This window comes from Lynx rufus, unplaced genomic scaffold (genome assembly GCF_022079265.1).
Source record: "Lynx rufus isolate CCGP_SWC_20201006 ecotype Redwood Valley unplaced genomic scaffold, mLynRuf1.p SCAF_2, whole genome shotgun sequence".
NCBI classification, from domain to species: Eukaryota; Metazoa; Chordata; class Mammalia; order Carnivora; family Felidae; genus Lynx; species Lynx rufus.
Window position 1 is genome coordinate 164,439,802 of NW_025814834.1, and position 17,043 is coordinate 164,456,844.

The 17,043-nt window shown below is 33.9% G+C and overlaps 1 protein-coding gene across 1 annotated transcript in view; it reads left to right on the forward strand.

Annotated features, from left to right (window-relative positions):
• Positions 1-17,043, forward strand: part of LRRC40 (leucine rich repeat containing 40) — a 48,601-nt gene that overhangs the window by 20,862 nt on the left and 10,696 nt on the right. Inside the window, exons 6-11 of the mRNA XM_047085350.1 lie at positions 646-788; positions 2,006-2,178; positions 4,169-4,256; positions 4,373-4,418; positions 10,706-10,814; positions 13,704-13,811. Of these exons, the coding sequence (XP_046941306.1) occupies positions 646-788; positions 2,006-2,178; positions 4,169-4,256; positions 4,373-4,418; positions 10,706-10,814; positions 13,704-13,811 (667 nt within the window). The remainder of the gene's footprint in view (positions 1-645; positions 789-2,005; positions 2,179-4,168; positions 4,257-4,372; positions 4,419-10,705; positions 10,815-13,703; positions 13,812-17,043) is intronic.

Below are 17,043 nucleotides of genomic sequence, written 5' to 3' on the forward strand. Positions count from 1 at the left end.
GTGAGTTTAAGATGTGGCTGGTTTTTTTTTTGTTGTTTTTTTAAAAATTTACATCCAAGTTCGTTAGCATGTAGTGCAACAATGATTTCAGAAGTAGATTCCTTAATGCCTCTTACCCGTTTAGCCCTTCCCCCCTCCCACAACCCCTCCAGCAGCCCTCTGTTTGTTCTCCATATTTAAGAGTCTCTTATGTTTTTCCCTCTTCCTGTTTTTATATAGTTTTTGCTTCCCTTCCCTATGTCCATCTGTTTTGTATCTTAAAGTCCTCACATGAGTGAAGTCATATGATATTTGTCTTTCTGTGACTAATTTTGCTTAGCATAATACCCTCCAGTTCCATCCATGTAGTTGCAAATGGCAAGATTTCATTCTTTTTGATTGCCAAGTAATATGATGACTTGGACTTTTATTAAACATTATTTTTAATATCAGTTCTCTTTAATTATAATTAAATGTAGAAAAAAATCTTACTTTACGTTTATTTAATTCTAGGATTCTTGATTATTATATCAGTATTGAATGAGTTTATAAGTCCTCATAATGATCCTTATGATGATGTACACATTCTTTGAATGTATATATAATTATAGACCAATATTTTTCTTTATTAAGATATTTTTGTTTTTCACTTACTATGTATTGCAGGATTAAAGCATTTGGATTGTAATTCAAATTTCTTAGAAACTGTACCTCCTGAATTGGCTAACATGGAGTCACTAGAATTGCTCTATTTGCAGAGGAATAAATTACGTTTTCTACCAGAATTTCCTTCTTGTAGGTTATTAAAGGTAATATATACTTGATTACTAAATAACTGTGTATTTTCTGAAAGTTAATTATGAAAATGAAAATTTTAATCTTGATTTACCTTGGGAATATGTATTAGTTATAGGTGCTATGTTTTTCCTATATTTTTCAGAATTTTAATATGACTAAATACATTCATGGTATTGCTAGTAATAGATTTTTTTTTAACGAAATAGTCAACTTAAAAATAGGAATTTGTCTCTTTCATCTGGGGAGTAGTATACAACTGGAGAAGTAGGTGTTGAGACTAACGTCATAAGTTGGGGCCATACTGTAGGAGACCTGGAATACTAGGGAGGAATATGTATCTAATTCTGTAAGTTGCCACCTCTCATGTTTACCTGATCATAATTGGGTCTCTTTAAAATTACTTTCTTATGGTTTTAAGTATACAATGTTAACATTGTCTTTTAAATTTGTCATGTTTTGTTTTTCTTCATGTATACTGTTATGTATTAGAGTTAAAAGAGTTTTACTTATTTGTTTTTTAGTTTTTAAAGTTTTACGTTGAGATAGAAAGTGTGAGTGGAAGAGGGCAGAGAGAGAGGGGGAGGGAGAATCCACAGCAGGCTCTGCACTGACTGTGGGGAAAGGTTCGACATGGGGCTTAAACCCATGACTGTGACCTCATGACTCCAGCCAGCCGAAGTCGGAAGCTTACAGGTGCTCCAAAAGGGTTTCTTTTAAACAGAATGGTGGCAGTGATAAAAGGAACTGAAAATGTTATTGTTTAAAGATTAATTATACATCTAATATTTATAGATTCTGTTAATGGGAAATCAGTATATATAATAATCACTAATGAAAATGTTGAATAACAAACTGTGATATAAATAACTTTTTAAGCTTATTCTGATTTGTATTAAAACTTTTTTTTATTAGTATAGTTCTTAGATTTGTATTTTTATTCTATAAATGTTAACTACTAAATAATTTCTGTGGTTTGGTTTTACAGATTTTGAGCTTCTGCCAGATTAAATCTGTAATTATTTTTAAATTTCCAGAAAATCCTTGAAAGTGTTCTGTTTTTGCCATTTTTAGCTGTAAGATAGCTTACTTGTAATTGAAAATTTAAGCACCTTAGTAATTAGAAACATGTTTTTCCATGTGTTTTTCAGTGATTAGATTTCAATATTATTTTTATTACCTAATAAAAATTGAATACAGAAATACATGTGATTGATCTTTGGTTTTGTAGGAATTACATGTAGGTGAAAACCAGATTGAAATGTTAGGGCCAGAACATCTTAAGCATCTGAATTCTATCCTTGTGCTAGACCTGCGGGATAATAAGTTAAAATCTGTTCCAGATGAAATTACACTACTACAGTCTTTGGAAAGGCTTGACCTAAGCAACAATGATATCAGTAGGTAAGTTTAAAGATCAAATGAATAAGAAATCATGCCTGCATTTGCTTATAATTCAGAAGTTAATATTAATAAGTTAATAATATTTGAGAAAAACGTGGAGATCTTTTTTTTTTCTAAATTGAATTCAGTAAATATTTAGTAAACAAGTATCATGTACAGACCTACAAAGAATAGTTAGATTTGGTCCTTGCAGCAAGCTTAAAATACTAATAGAATCAGATCTATTTTGCAAGTTACTCTAATCCACTAGAACGTAAACTAAGAAGTCAGGATATTTATCTGTTTTGTTCACTGCGCTCTCTCTAACTCCTAGATCAGTGCCTTGGTATATAGAAGGTGCCTGTATTTAAATATAAATATTTCTTGAATTTATCAAATGAATGTAAAGACATGGAAGGGATATAAAGTGCTTTGGGGGCTTAAAAGAGATACAGGAACCAGCCATTTATTGAGAGGAATCAGGGCAGACTATGTAGAAGAAGAAATGTTTTTAGATGATCGTTAGGACTTAGACTAGTGTGAAGCAAGTTAAGTGTTTAAGAGCACAAAATTTAAGATCATACCTACTTTCAGGGTCATGCCTCACTTTAGTCCCACCATGTGATCTTTAAAGGATGACTGCGATTTTTAAGTACACATGTAAGGTGATTAGAATGATTGCCTTGGTAGGATGAAACTGTACAAAGAAAGCTTTGAAAGTTCAGGAAATTGTAGGGATATATTTAGAGAACAGCAAGGAATCAAGTTTACCTGGTAAATAAGGTACATTAAGGGAGACTGTGGGAATTTAGGACTTGTAAGTTAAGGCCATGTGGTCTGTAAAATGCTTGTGAAGAGTCAGTTTTCATTCGTTAAGAGATTGGAAGCTACTGAAAGATTAAGAGCAGAACCAATTTGATTATATTCTCATTAAAAAATAAATTGGTGGGGTGCGTGGGTGGCTCAGTTGGTTGAGTGTCCAACTTCAGCTCAGGTTGTGATCTCATGGTTCTTGAGCTTGAGCCCTGCGTCGGGCTCTGGGTTTACAGCTCGGAGCTCAGAACCTGCAGCTTTCAGATTCTGTGTTTCTTGCTCTCTACGCTCCTCCCTGGCTTGTGCTCTGTCTCTCAAAAATAAATAAACTTGGGGCACCTGGGTGGCTCAGTTGGTTAAGCATCTGACTTCAGCTCAGGTTATGATCTTGCAGCCCGTGGGTTCAAGCCCTATGCTCAAGCTCTGTGCTGACAGCTCAGAGCCAGTGCCTGCTTCGGATTCTGTGTCTCTGTCTCTCTCTGTTCCACCCCTGCTCACTCCCTCTCTCTCTTTCCCTCTCTCAAAAAATGAATAAACATTAAAAAAAAAAATAAACATGGGGTGCCTGGGTGGCTCAGTCAAACATCTGACTTCAATTCAGGTCATGATCTCACAGTCTGTGAGTTTGAGCCCTGTGTTGAGCTCTGTGCTGACAGCTCAGAGCCTGGAGCCAGTTCTCCCTCTCTCTCTGCCCCTCCCCTACTCATGCTCTGTCTCTCTTGCTCTCAAAAATAAATAAAACATTTAAAAAATTTAAAAAAAATAAACATTAAAAAATTAAAAAAAATTTGTGATTATGGGTTGAATACATGGGATAGGAGTGGTTTTGCATATGGGAAATCTCAGTAAACTATTAGATCATTAGGGAAGAATTTTCTTTGCTTACTTGAAGGGCAAAATCAAAACATTTAATATTAATGAGTATGGCTATCCTGAATCACTGATTCTTTCAGATTTGCTTTTTATGGTTTTTATTTAGCAAATGTTTTAAAGTTCACATTTTTTTAGCAATCACAATAGGACAATTTCAAAATAAATCTATTTTTTCTTTTACATGTTAAACATTTATCTCAAAGGGATTTATTTTAGGCCTATGTTACTTGAGCTGTTTTTGATATGGTTATATGATAAAGTTTGTCAAATGTTGTTAGTTTTATAGCCAACTATTTGGTTGAATTATGTTTAATCTTTTTTGTAGTCTACCCTGTTCATTGGGAAAACTTCATTTGAAATTTCTGGCACTAGAAGGAAATCCTTTGAGAACGATTCGAAGAGAAATTATAAATGTAAGCATATTTGGAACTCAGCTATGTTTTTAAATTTGAAATTCAAACATGCATGTTGATCTATGAAACTGCAAAGTATGTCTTGGTGAATATGTATCTTCTCTCCATGTTTTCAGAAAGGAACCCAAGAAGTCTTAAAATATCTGCGAAGCAAGATTAAAGGTACTTTTCTATATTTTCCTGTATTTTGAAAGAAAATGTGAAAGGTGGTGAAGTGCTAACAATACATAAATTTACATGTATTTGGGGTATAAATAATTAGAGGAAATGGTCCATGGCAGGTGTGGTTCTAATTCTGAAATCAAATAGGCCATACATATGCTGAAATTATAAAAACATCCTTAAATTGACAATAATAATGTTTTATCCTTAATTTATTTGATTTGTGCTACATTGTACCAACTGGAAAATATAACAAAGATTCAATAAGTACTCTAGTGCTTTAACTTGCAAAAAAAAGCAAAACTTGGCTTTTATGGTAAATGAATTCTATTGACTGGTGGTATATTAATAGTATTCGAATATCTGCTTCATGCATAGTTTTGCTAAGTTCCAACAGATATAAAGATAAAACACATTTTTCATGATATGTTAATTTAGTATGAATATGTACCCAAAGAGAAAGTGATACTATACATTTGATTTTCTTTTTAAATTTTTATGTTTATTTATTTTGAGAGAGAGAGAAAGTACTAGCAGGAGAAGCCAGAAAAGAGGGAGAGAGACAGAGAATCTCAAGTGGGCTCCGCACTGATATGCATATGCGAAATCTCAGTAAACTATTAGATTACTAAGCCCGATGCGGGGCTCAAACTCACAAACCACGAGATCATGACCTGACCCGAGACCAAGTGTTAGACGCATAATAGACTGAGCCACCCAGGTGCCCCACTATACATTTAATTTTTAATGCTATACTAAAATTGTGATATATCCCAATTTTTATTTTATGTATGTCATTGTAGGATACACTAGAGCATTTAAAAAAAGTCAATTGTACCAGTGTATTGCTGCGTAACAAACACTCTACAACTTAGTGGCTAGATACAGCAACTGTTAATTTAGCTCACAACTCTGTTGGTTATGCACAGCCTAGCCTAGCACCATATTGCCCATATGTTAAATGAATAACAGGGGCACCTGAGTGGCTCAGTTGGTTGAGAGACCAACTCTTGATTTCGTCTCAGGTCATGATCTCATGGTTTCTGGGATCGAGCCCCACTCTTTGCTAACAGCGTGGAACCTCCCTGGGATTTTGTTTTTTCTTTTTTTTTTTTTTTTTTTTTTTTTTTTTACTAAGGATGAACCTACATTGACACGTAATCATCCCAAGTCCATAGTTACCTTAGAGCTCACTCTTGGTGTAGTGTATTCTACGGATTTGGACAACTGTTATATATCTACCATTATAATATACAAAGTATTTTTACTGCCCTAAAAATCTTCTGTGATCTGCCTGTTTATCCTGCCATCCCCTCTTATCACCCATCTCTGATCTTTTCCCTGTTTCCGTAATTTTGCCTTTTTCAGAATGTCATGTAATTAGAATCTTTCAGATTTGCTTCTTTCACTTTGTAGCATGCATTTATGCATCCACCATGCCTTTTCATGGCATGACAGTTCTTTTTTTTAAGCACTGAATAATATTTCCATTGTCTGGATGTAGTACAGTTTATTTATTTACCCTACTAAAGGATACGTTGGTTGCTTCCAAATTTTGGCAATTATGAATAAATCTACTCTTTTTTGCACATGGATCTTCTGATGTTTCAGCACCACTGTGGAAGAGACCATCTTTGCCCCATTGTTTTTATAGCTTTTGCTGCTTTGTCAAAGATGAATTGAGTGTGTTAATGGAGGTCTATTTATAGGCTCTCTGTTCTGTTCTATCGATCTCTTTGTTCTTTTGTCAATTTCACACTGTCTTGATTACTGTAGCTTTATTGTAAGTCTTCCAATTGGATAATGTCAGTCCTCCAACTTTGTTCTTCTCCATCAATACTGTGCTGGCTCTTTTGAGTCTTTTGCAGCTCTATATAAACATCTTGCCAATATTGAGTCCTTTTATCCATGAACGTGGAATATCTCTCTACGTTAGTTCTTTGATTACATTCATCATAGTTTTGTAGTTTTCCTCATAGAATTCATATACATATTTTGTTAGATTTATATGTAGCCATTTCGCTTCGTTTGATGCTAATGTAATTGTAATTGGTATTGTGTTTTTAATTTCAGATTTTACTTGTTCATTATTGATATAAAAGAAAGCAATTTACTTTTGTATATTAACCTTGTATCCTGCAACCTTATTATAATCACTTACCAGTTTCAGGGGGTTTTTCTTGTCACATCTTTTGGATTTTCTACCTAGATCATGTCATCTGTGGACAAAGAATATTTTATGCCCTCCTTCCCAGTTTATATTCTTTTTATTTCATTTACTTACCTATTGCATTACCAAGGACTTCCAGTATAATGTTCAAAAGGAGTGGTGAGAGGGGGCTTCCTTACCTTGTACCTAACCTTAGGGGGAAAGCTTCAAGTTTCTCACCAAGTTATGATGTGAGTTGTAGGTTTTTTGTAGATATTCTTAAGTTGAGAAGGTTCTCCTCTATTCCTAGTTTACTGAGAGTTTTTTCAACGTTTATTTATTTTTGGGACAGAGAGACAGAGCATGAACGGGGGAGGGGCAGAGAGAGAGGGAGACACAGAATCGGAAACAGGCTCCAGGCTCTGAGCCATCAGCCCAGAGCCTGACGCGGGGCTCGAACTCACGGACCGCGAGATCGTGACCTGGCTGAAGTCGGACGCTTAACCGACTGCGCCACCCAGGCGCCCCACTGAGAGTTTTTATCATAAATGGGTGTTGGCATTTGTCAGATGTTTTTTTATGCATTTATTGATATGACCGTGTAATTTTTCTTTTTTAGCCTGTTGATGTGAAGCATTGCATTGATTGATTTTTGAGTGTTGGACTAGACTTGTATACCTGGGTCAAATCCCACTTGGTCACAGGGTATAATTTTTTAAATACTTTTTAAAATTCAATTTGCTATTATTTTGTTGAGGAATTTTACATGTATATTCATGAGAGATAATGCTTTCTAGTTTCTTGTCATATCTTTTCTGGTTTTGGTTTTAGGATAACTGTTGGCCTTGTAGAATAAGTTAGGAAGTATTCCCTCTGTTTCTAGCTTGTGAAAGAGATTGAAAAATTGATATAATTTCTTCCTTAAATGTTAGGTAGAATTCACCAGTGAACCCATCTGGACCTGTTGCTTTCTGTTTTGGAAGGTTATTAAATATTGGTTGAATTTCTTTTATAGATACAGGCCCATTCAGGTTGTATGTTTCTTTTGTGTGGGTTTTGGCAGATTGTGTCTTTCAAGAAATTGGTCTTTTTCATCTAGGTTACTAAATTTGTGGGCACAGAGTTGTCAATTTTAGAACATTTTCATTACCTCAAAAAGAATTTCCATACCCTTTGGCTATTATGGATAATGCTGTGATACACAATTATTTACAAGTTTCAGTGTGAGCATGTGTTTTCATTTCTCTTGTGTATATATCTAGGAGTGGAATTGCTAGATCAATGGTAATTTTATGTTTAGTCATTTCAGGAACTGCCAGACTATTTTGCAAAGCAGCTGCACCAGTTTCCATTCTTATCAGCATTGCATGAGGGTTCTGATTCTTTCACATCCTCACCAACACTTGTTGTTTTCTGACTTTCTGATTCTAGATGCACTGGTGGGTGTGAAGTGGTATCTCACTCTAGATTTGATGTGCATTTCCCTGATGACTAATGACGTTGAATATCTTTTCATGTACTTATTGGCCGTTTGTACATCTTTGGAGAAATGTCTGTTCAGATCCTTTGCCCAATTTTTAATTTTTTTTTTTAAAGTTTATTTATTTTGAAGGAGAGAGAGAGAGAGGGAGGGAGGAAGGGAGGGAATCCCAAGTAAGCTCCACAGTGTCAGCACAGAGCCCAATGCAGGGCTTGATCTCGCAAACTGTGAGATCATGGAAGAGTCAGATGTTTAACCAACTGAGCCATCCAGGTGCCCCCAATTTTTAATTTTTTATCTTTTTATTATTGAGTTGTAGTAGTTCTTTTGTATCTCTTGTCAGATATATGATTTGCATATATCTAGTCCTCTGTGGGTTTGGTTTTTCATTTTTTGGTACTGTCCTTTGAAACAAATTTTTATTTTTGTTTTTTTATTTTGATAAAGTTAATTTATCTGTTTTTGTTTCTTTTTTGCTTATGCTTTTGGTTTCACATCTGAAAATCCTTTGCAAAAATCTTTTTTGTGAAAACTATTTCCTTTGTGTTTTTTTTGAAGTTTTGATTTTATATTGAAGTATTTGACTCATTTTTTATACTGAAGTATTTGATTCGAGTTAATTTTTATATATGATATGAGATAAGATTCCAATTTATTTCTTCTCTATGTGGTTATTTAGTTTCCTTGCACCATTTGTTGAAAATACTATTTTTTCCTTATTGAATGGTTTTGTCATTTTTGTTGAAAATCAGTTGACCATAAATACAGGGTTCATTCTGGACTGTCAGTTTTATTGCATGGATCTGTATGTCTATACTGTGCCAGTACCACAATATCTTGATTACCATTGATTTGTAGGAAGTTTTGAAATCGGGAAGTATAAATTCTTTATTCTTTTTTTCTCAGGCTTGTTTTAGCTGTTGTGGGTTTCTTGCAATCGCGCATGAATTTTAGAATCATTTTTTTGATTTCTACAAAGAAATCAGCTGGGATTCTGATAGGGATTACATTGACTCTGTAGATCAATTAAGGGAATATTGCCATCTTAGGTTTTTTAGTTAAAAGGTCAGTAAATGCTGATGATAAAAATTCAACCAACATACAAAAATATATAATGAGAAGAAAATCCATCTCTTTCATAGTCCCTTCCCAAAGGATAATAGTTCCCCTCTTTACATTCTCCTTGGTGCTGATTATTAAAAATAGCTCAGGGGCTCCTGGGTGGCTCAGTTGGTTATGCGTCCGACTTCGGCTCAGGTCATGATCTCGCGGTCCGTGAGTTCGAGCCCCGCATTGGGCTCTGTGCTGACAGCTCAGAGCCTGGAGCCTGTTTCAGATTCTGCGTCTCCCTCTCTCTGACCCTCCCCCGTTCATGCTCTGTCTCTCTCTGTCTCAAAAATAAACGTTAAAAAATAAATAAATAAAAATAGCTCATTGGAAAGTGTTGAGAATACTCTTAGTATGCAATCATGCTAGTGTACATGTATATGTAAAAAATAATGCTGGGTTTTGTTGCTGGTTTGGTGTTTTCTATCTGCTGGTATAATTTGGCAATATATATATTACATACTCTTTAAAGTGACATAACCAAACTGCCAGGGTACTTCTAAATACCAAAGCATTTACTTAATGCTAATATTTATCTTGATGTCTTCTATTTCTATTTGATACTGTCTTTTATTTTGTGCTACTTCTATAAATAAAATATCCATATATTTGCATAAGAAATACTAGTTTAATGATTGTTGATTAGTGAATAACTGATGAACTCAATGCAAGAGAAATGTACCTTATAGTATTCAACAAATGTTCATTAATTTCCCAGGGATACTAATTTTTTTTTTATATTCCTTTAGTATGCCTTCTTGTCTTAACATATGAATGCTAAGACTATTTTATTTTTTTCGTGTTGTTGAAAATTGTCTTTTTTACTCTTGTCTAGATTGCTGTGGTCTCTTGTCAAAAAATCGTAAAGCCATTTATTTTTAAAATGTATGATTTGTGTTTGTTTTGCTCTTTCTACCATATGATGGCAGTGTTAAACAGTGTCTGGAGACTAGTGAGGGGGTTGATTGTGTGTGAATGTGTGAGTATGCATATATGTTAGAAAACATCTATTGAAAATAAAATCTTGCATTTGCTAAGAAAAACTCTTAACATAAATAACGTACCAAAAGCTTACTTGATTATGTAAATTGCCAGGTTTTAAGTGATTGAGAGTAATCAGTTTCCTTGTGTCCTAAACTGAGAAGATAGGCATATGCATATTTGGTAGACATTTGTGGGACATAATACTTTTCCTTTGTTAACAAATTTCTTCTAATAGACCATATTATTTTTCTTAAGAAGGAAGTTTAGTGTCATTGTTCTGAGAGATTGTTGTTATTCTTTGAAGGTTCTTTCCTACTCCTAAATTTCCTTATGGTAAGATTTATTAAAAGATTTTAAAGCCTTATAGTAGTAATGTTATCTACTTTCTATTAATTAAATATTAAGTTCTAGACCCAGATTTGAGTCATTGGAAATACAGTATATGACTAAAGACATTCTCACCAATAATAATTTAGAAATCACGCATACCATTTTTACATATTTTCGAAAATTTAAAAATGACTTTGTACTATGAATATTGATTTTTTATAATTTGTTTCTTGCCAGATGATGAACCTAGCCAAAGTGATCCTGTTACTGAGACTGCCATGACACTACCAAGTGAATCCAGAGTCAATGTACACGCTATCGTCACATTAAAAATACTAGACTATAGGTATGTAATTTTCTTAAATACTGCATAACACATAGGAAACTTTGGGAAATAATCCTTCAGATAAAAGGACAGTTGGTAAGGGAGAATTCATCAGAGTGCATTAGTACTTAAAGTAATAGCATTTGTAAAATCAGTGATGAGATAAAAGCATATTAAAAGTACAGTGAACTTAAATGCCCATTCCTTAGGTGCTTTGTGTTTATTACACTTAAGAGGTATATAGATGGTTATTAATACTGAAATTATTATAATAAAGAATATTTTATTATTATCAAAAATAAAAGAGTGACAGTACTGGTTGGTAATAAATTTTGACTCCGTAACCAGCATCAAGAGAGAATTTTAAATTTTTTTTTTTTTTCAACGTTTATTTATTTTTGGGACAGAGAGAGACAGAGCATGAACGGGGGAGGGGCAGAGAGAGAGGGAGACACAGAATCGGAAACAGGCTCCAGGCTCTGAGCCATCAGCCCAGAGCCCGACGCGGGGCTCGAACTCACGGACCACGAGATCGTGACCTGGCTGAAGTCGGTCGCTTTAACCGACTGCGCCACCCAGGCGCCCCAAGAGAGAATTTTATATTGCAGGGGTCTGTGTTAGTAAGTAAGTATCATTTAGTTAATGAAGACTTCAAGCAGGCAGAGCTTGAGAGATTGTACCCCATTAATAAATCTAATATTATAGAGCATATAAATCTAATATACTGGAGCCTAATATTATGCTCTAGTATACATATATTAACCTGAAACAATTGTAATACTGTTATATAAATTGAGACAAAAGCCTAACCATTTTTATATTATGGAAGTTTATTCAACTGGGAAAGAAGATACCTATGTACAGGTTGGGAGGGGTTGGCAAGTCTTTTTTTAATACTATCTAGGCAACAATGATAAAACTAACCAATACTGTCAAAGCTCCTACACTGATTGGCTTGTGTCTGGGTATTATAACGGTAATACAAAAGAATACAGACTCAGATTCAAGTCAGGTGACTAGATTTATTTATTTAGTTACCTAACAGCCAGCATCAGTGTCTAGCCTCTTTGCCTTACTGTATCAGTAGGAAACATCTTCTCAGCAGTCAGGATACAATTTCTATTTCAGATCTGTTGTTTCATTAACATTTTTACCTCTAGTCTGACACTCTTCTGTGTATGTAGAAATCACTGCTCTAAACCAACTTCCTTTTTTGACACTATAACACAAGATAGTACTCTTCCATACTTAAATTTATATCCTTCTTCTCTCATAGCATAGCATGGAGACTTAGCATGTCTTATATTACACATAATATATCCATTTATTCAATAGATATTTTCGAACCTAATAGGTATCAAATCCTATGCTAGGTGTCATAAAACACCAAATGATGATAAGACAGACTTGATTCCTCCTTAGAATTTCTTTTTTCTCTGCCTTTATTCCCTCCACCATTCCTTCAATCCAATAAATGGGTACCATTTATTGAGTCCCTATTCTATGCTGAGCACTGTACTAGATATTTTACAGATGCTGTTGCTTTTAATCCTGCAAACAGTCTATAAAGTAATACTGAGACAGTTTTATTTAAGATAACCATTCCCACTTTTTAAAGTCACAGATATCACAAAAGTGTTATAAAGATAGCACTGAAGACCATACATCTTAGATTGTTTTGATTCTAAATTTATTGTAATTTATTTTCCTCAGAGACTTTAATTGCAAAGGAGTATTCCATTTCAAATATAAATGAAGTCCCAATCTCAAGGCATAAATGCCTTGAACTAAATTTTTTAAGAGTGTGAATCTTCAGCATTTGATTAAATCAGTTCCCTGTGACTTGAGCATTTCTGATGGAAAAGATAAAAATGCTACATCTGCACAATAGAAAATAGGGCCCGAAAGCAGAAGTCGAAGGCGTAAAAACTGAAATTTTGGCTGTCTTTTTATCTATCTATATTACAATGCCTTTCTTATAAGTTCCTCCATATTACACATTATATGTAATAATTGTTTTCTTGTCCATATAGTCATTAATTTAGTATTCCATCAACAATTATTTTAAGTGGATGGCATATTAGGCATTGAAAATTGTAAAAGAAGAATGTAAATGGCTAATTATAACAACAAATTAGTAAATCTGCAAATGTCAGAATACTACTATATTTCATTTAAGATTAAATGTATACTTAATTGAAAAGGAAATTTATTTACAGTATACATTATACATTTGCAAAACTTCTGGCACACATAACAATGAATAACTCTTTAGATTCAATTTCACAGAACTGAGGCTAAGACAAAGTAAATTACAAAGCTCCCTTAATGGTAAGACCAGGGATAGTTTAGTTGAAGGCCACTATCCTGTCTACTTTGTCACATGCTAACGGAGGGAGAAATTGGTTGAGGTTATGAGTAAACAGTTTAGTATAATGTTGAACTTTTAAAAAATTACTGTTACCTTGCAGTTAACTGTATACTACATAAAATTGGCAAATAGTCCCTGTTAGAGATTTTTAGAAAAGGGATGACAACAGTTTTAAAATTATAGCTTTAGTTCTATTCTGAGGTAGAGGAATCCATTTACTGATTACTGTCCATTTACTATATGGCTTCTAAGCATCTTAGACTCTGAAGATACATCTGTTTTTATTCACATGGAGTATGTGAATGCTCAGAAGGTATGATACAATGTATTATGATACAACATGTTGTCTGAATTCTTAATGGTGAACATTTTGTGAGTTGGCAGGTTTTTGTGGCATTCTTTACAGAACTTCAAAATGTTCTTAGCCAACTGCCTTGAAAAATCTTATAAAATCTTTAAAGTCCTTTAAAAGTGAAAAGTAATAATCATATCTTCCTGGACTGTTAAGAATGATGCATTTTAAACCATTTTCCATTTAGTGATAAACAAACAACTTTGATTCCTGATGAAGTATTTGATGCAGTAAAAAGCAACATTGTCACTTCTGTTAACTTCAGTAAGAATCAGCTATGTGAAATTCCTAAAAGGTGAGAATTGCTCATCATGTCATTTCTATTAAGTTGTGACTCATTCTCAGTGGTTTTTGCACCTCAGTGCCAAGAATTATTATTTTTCACAGTTTTTTAACTTGAAAGTATATGTATAGTTTTCTTCATTAATGTTACTTGAAGGATTTAGCAAAATTCACCTAAGTATTCTCTGAGACATATTAACATTTGTCCTGAGAGGTATACAGGTATAGGTATTAGAATTTTAGGTATTAGAATTACTGATAAGTATTAGATATAATATAAATAGGTATTAGAATTATTATACCTATAATATAATATACCTATAAGTAGTCATTAGAATTATTAAAAGTATAAGTTACTTTTTCCATGTAATGAAATATTAGAGAACATTTTTAAGATACCGTCCAAAGCCAGGGCCGTGTGGCTTAATAGGAATTTTCATTTTGAGCTTCATGTCAATGAATTACCAAGCCACTGAATTTTTCCATTGATAGTAAAAGCAAAACAGATTGAATCCTATTAATATTTTCCTCCCAAAAAAGAATTCTTGACTTCCGAATATTAGTGCATGTGCATTGTACTTTGTATTATTCAGTGTATCTTTGTTGATATTAATTATAGCAAAATCTTTAAGTTATGAGAGAAAATTAGTTTACTATAATGTTGAACTTTTAATTTATATATATATATGTTTTTTTAATGTTTATTTTTGAGAGAGAGAGAGAGAGAGAGAAAGTACGAGCAGGGAGGAGCAGGGAGGAAGGAAGACACAGAATCCTAAGCGGGCTCCTTGCTATCAAAGCAGAGCCTGATGCAGTGCTCAAACTCATTGTGTGAGATCATGAAACCAAGAGTCGGACTCTCAACTGACTGAGCCACCCAGGCACCCTTATGATATTGAACTTTTAAAATGATTGTTAGCTTACAGTAATCTGTATACCCAAAGAAAGTTGACAAGTAACCTTGCAATGAAAACAACAATATGGGAGACAGAATGGTGAAATGATAAAGAACTTGGACAGCGGAGTCATTGCATATATCTGTATCCCAGATCTGAGCTGTGTGGCTTTGAACACGTTAACTAGCTGCTCTTAGTTTTCCTACCTGTGAAGACATAAAGTCCCTGTTTTATAAGAATTAAATGACATAATCCCCACAAAGCATTTAACCAGTGCCTACCACTTAGTAAGCACTTAAGTATTAGGGAAAAAAAAAAAAAAAAAGAGAGTGGGAAAATAAAATGGCTTTCATCTGACTGCCAAAAAAAATTTTTAGATGTTCAAAATTTTTAAAGTCAGACAAAGTATAACTTGCTTTCTATTTTACAGACCATAGTTTGAAGAATGCAGATTTTTTTTTTAAGTTTATTTTGAGAGAGAGAGAGAGAGATATCACAAGCAGGGGAGGGGCAGAGAGAGAGGGAGAGAGAGAATCCCAAGCAGGTTCTGCACTGTCAGCACAGAGCCTGACACGAGGCTTGAACTCACAAACCATGAGCTCATGACCTGAGCTGAAACCAAAAGTTGGATGCTTAACCAACTGAGCCATGAGGCACCCCGGAGAACACAGATCTTAAAAGACAATTAACTTTGAGATTCTGTTGCAAAAGGAGAACTAGTTCATCTCTCGTTTAAAGGGCTCAGAGTGTATTTGACAGAATAACTAAGCACTTAGATTTGCTCTCAGGATAAGTTTGCCTTGGAGATCCTGGATCAAAACTGGGAACGAAGATGGAAGGAGTTAAAAGATATCACCTTATAACTTACTTTTTCTTTTTACCTGACAATCTGGTTGTTTGTATGCATGACAGTATGGTTTTCTGTTACCTCTGTTATTTCCTCATATTTTTTTTTAGCAATTAGAGGGCCAAAGAAGAAAGATAGTAAAGACATACCTTGATCTAGAGTTTCTGAGTCATTTTCCCTCTTTCTTAAATTTTTATTTCACAAGTCACAGTTTTCACTATATTATTTCCTGATTGTGAAAATAATACTTATTCATAAACATTTGAACTAAATGAAAGGACAGATCATTTCTATTTATTGATTTATTCTGATTTATTCTATTCATGGCATGTTTCATTTCAAGCTATTTCCCATTTAGATTTATATATACCATTTGTATCCCAGCTGGTTTATATGTCATAAGTGTTTCCCTATGTTGTAAACAATACTTTTAAAATCTAATTTATCTGTGGACACTTGGGTGGCTCAGTCAGTTGAGCGTCAGACTTTGATTTCAGCTTGGGTCATGATCCCAGGGTTGTGGGATTGAGCCCTGTGTCAAGCTCCATGGTGAATGTGGAGCCTGCTTGGGATTCTGTCTCTCTGTCTCTCTCTCTCTCTCTCTTTCTCTCTCTCTCTGCCCTTTTACCCTGTTCGTACTCTGTATTGCTCTCTAAAAAAAATAATAATAAAAATAAAATCTAATTCATCTATATACCATAGGTTAATTATGGCAATAAGTAAAGCAAAACATTCTGTTTCTTTAGGCCAGGTTTCCAGGAGAATTCCTAAAAGGGGTATGACTCTCAATTCAAATATCCAAAAACTTTCCAAAATTTTCTTATCAGTTACTTATCCAAACTCATCTTTCTTTAGCAGCTGATAACTCTTTCTTTCTTCAGTTTGCTAATACGATAGAAAAAAATGATTTATAGTTATAGCTTAACTTACATTTCTAAGCAAATTTTATATAACATTTTTTGTTCTTATAGTTAGTAGCATGCTTTAAAATGACTAATGTTGATTAGGCTTGCTTAGAAACATTTAAGTCTTTGACTTAAATTGCTTAGTTGTGACACCAAACCTAGGAATTAACTTAATGTTTTCTTCCATTCATGATTAATGATAATTTGGACAAAAAATACTATACTTGAAAATGTTGACATATCATCTATACTTGAAAATGTTGACATATCATAGAAAAGATTGTGAAGTACTCAGATACTGAGAATATTGTATTATGCAGTCTAAAAAGAAAACTACTATAATACAGAATACACATCTAAACTGAAATTTTGTGAGAAAAGTAAAAGTTACGGAAAATCTTTTTATTTTATTTTTTTAATTTTTAATGTATTTATTTTTGAGAGAGTGAGACAGCATGAGTGGGAGAGGGCAGAGAGAAAGGGAGACACAGAATCTGAAGCAGTCTCCAGGCTCTGAGCTATCAGCACAGAGCCCAATGCAGGGCCTGAACTCATGAGCCGTAACATCATGACCTGAGCCAAAATCAGACAGTAACC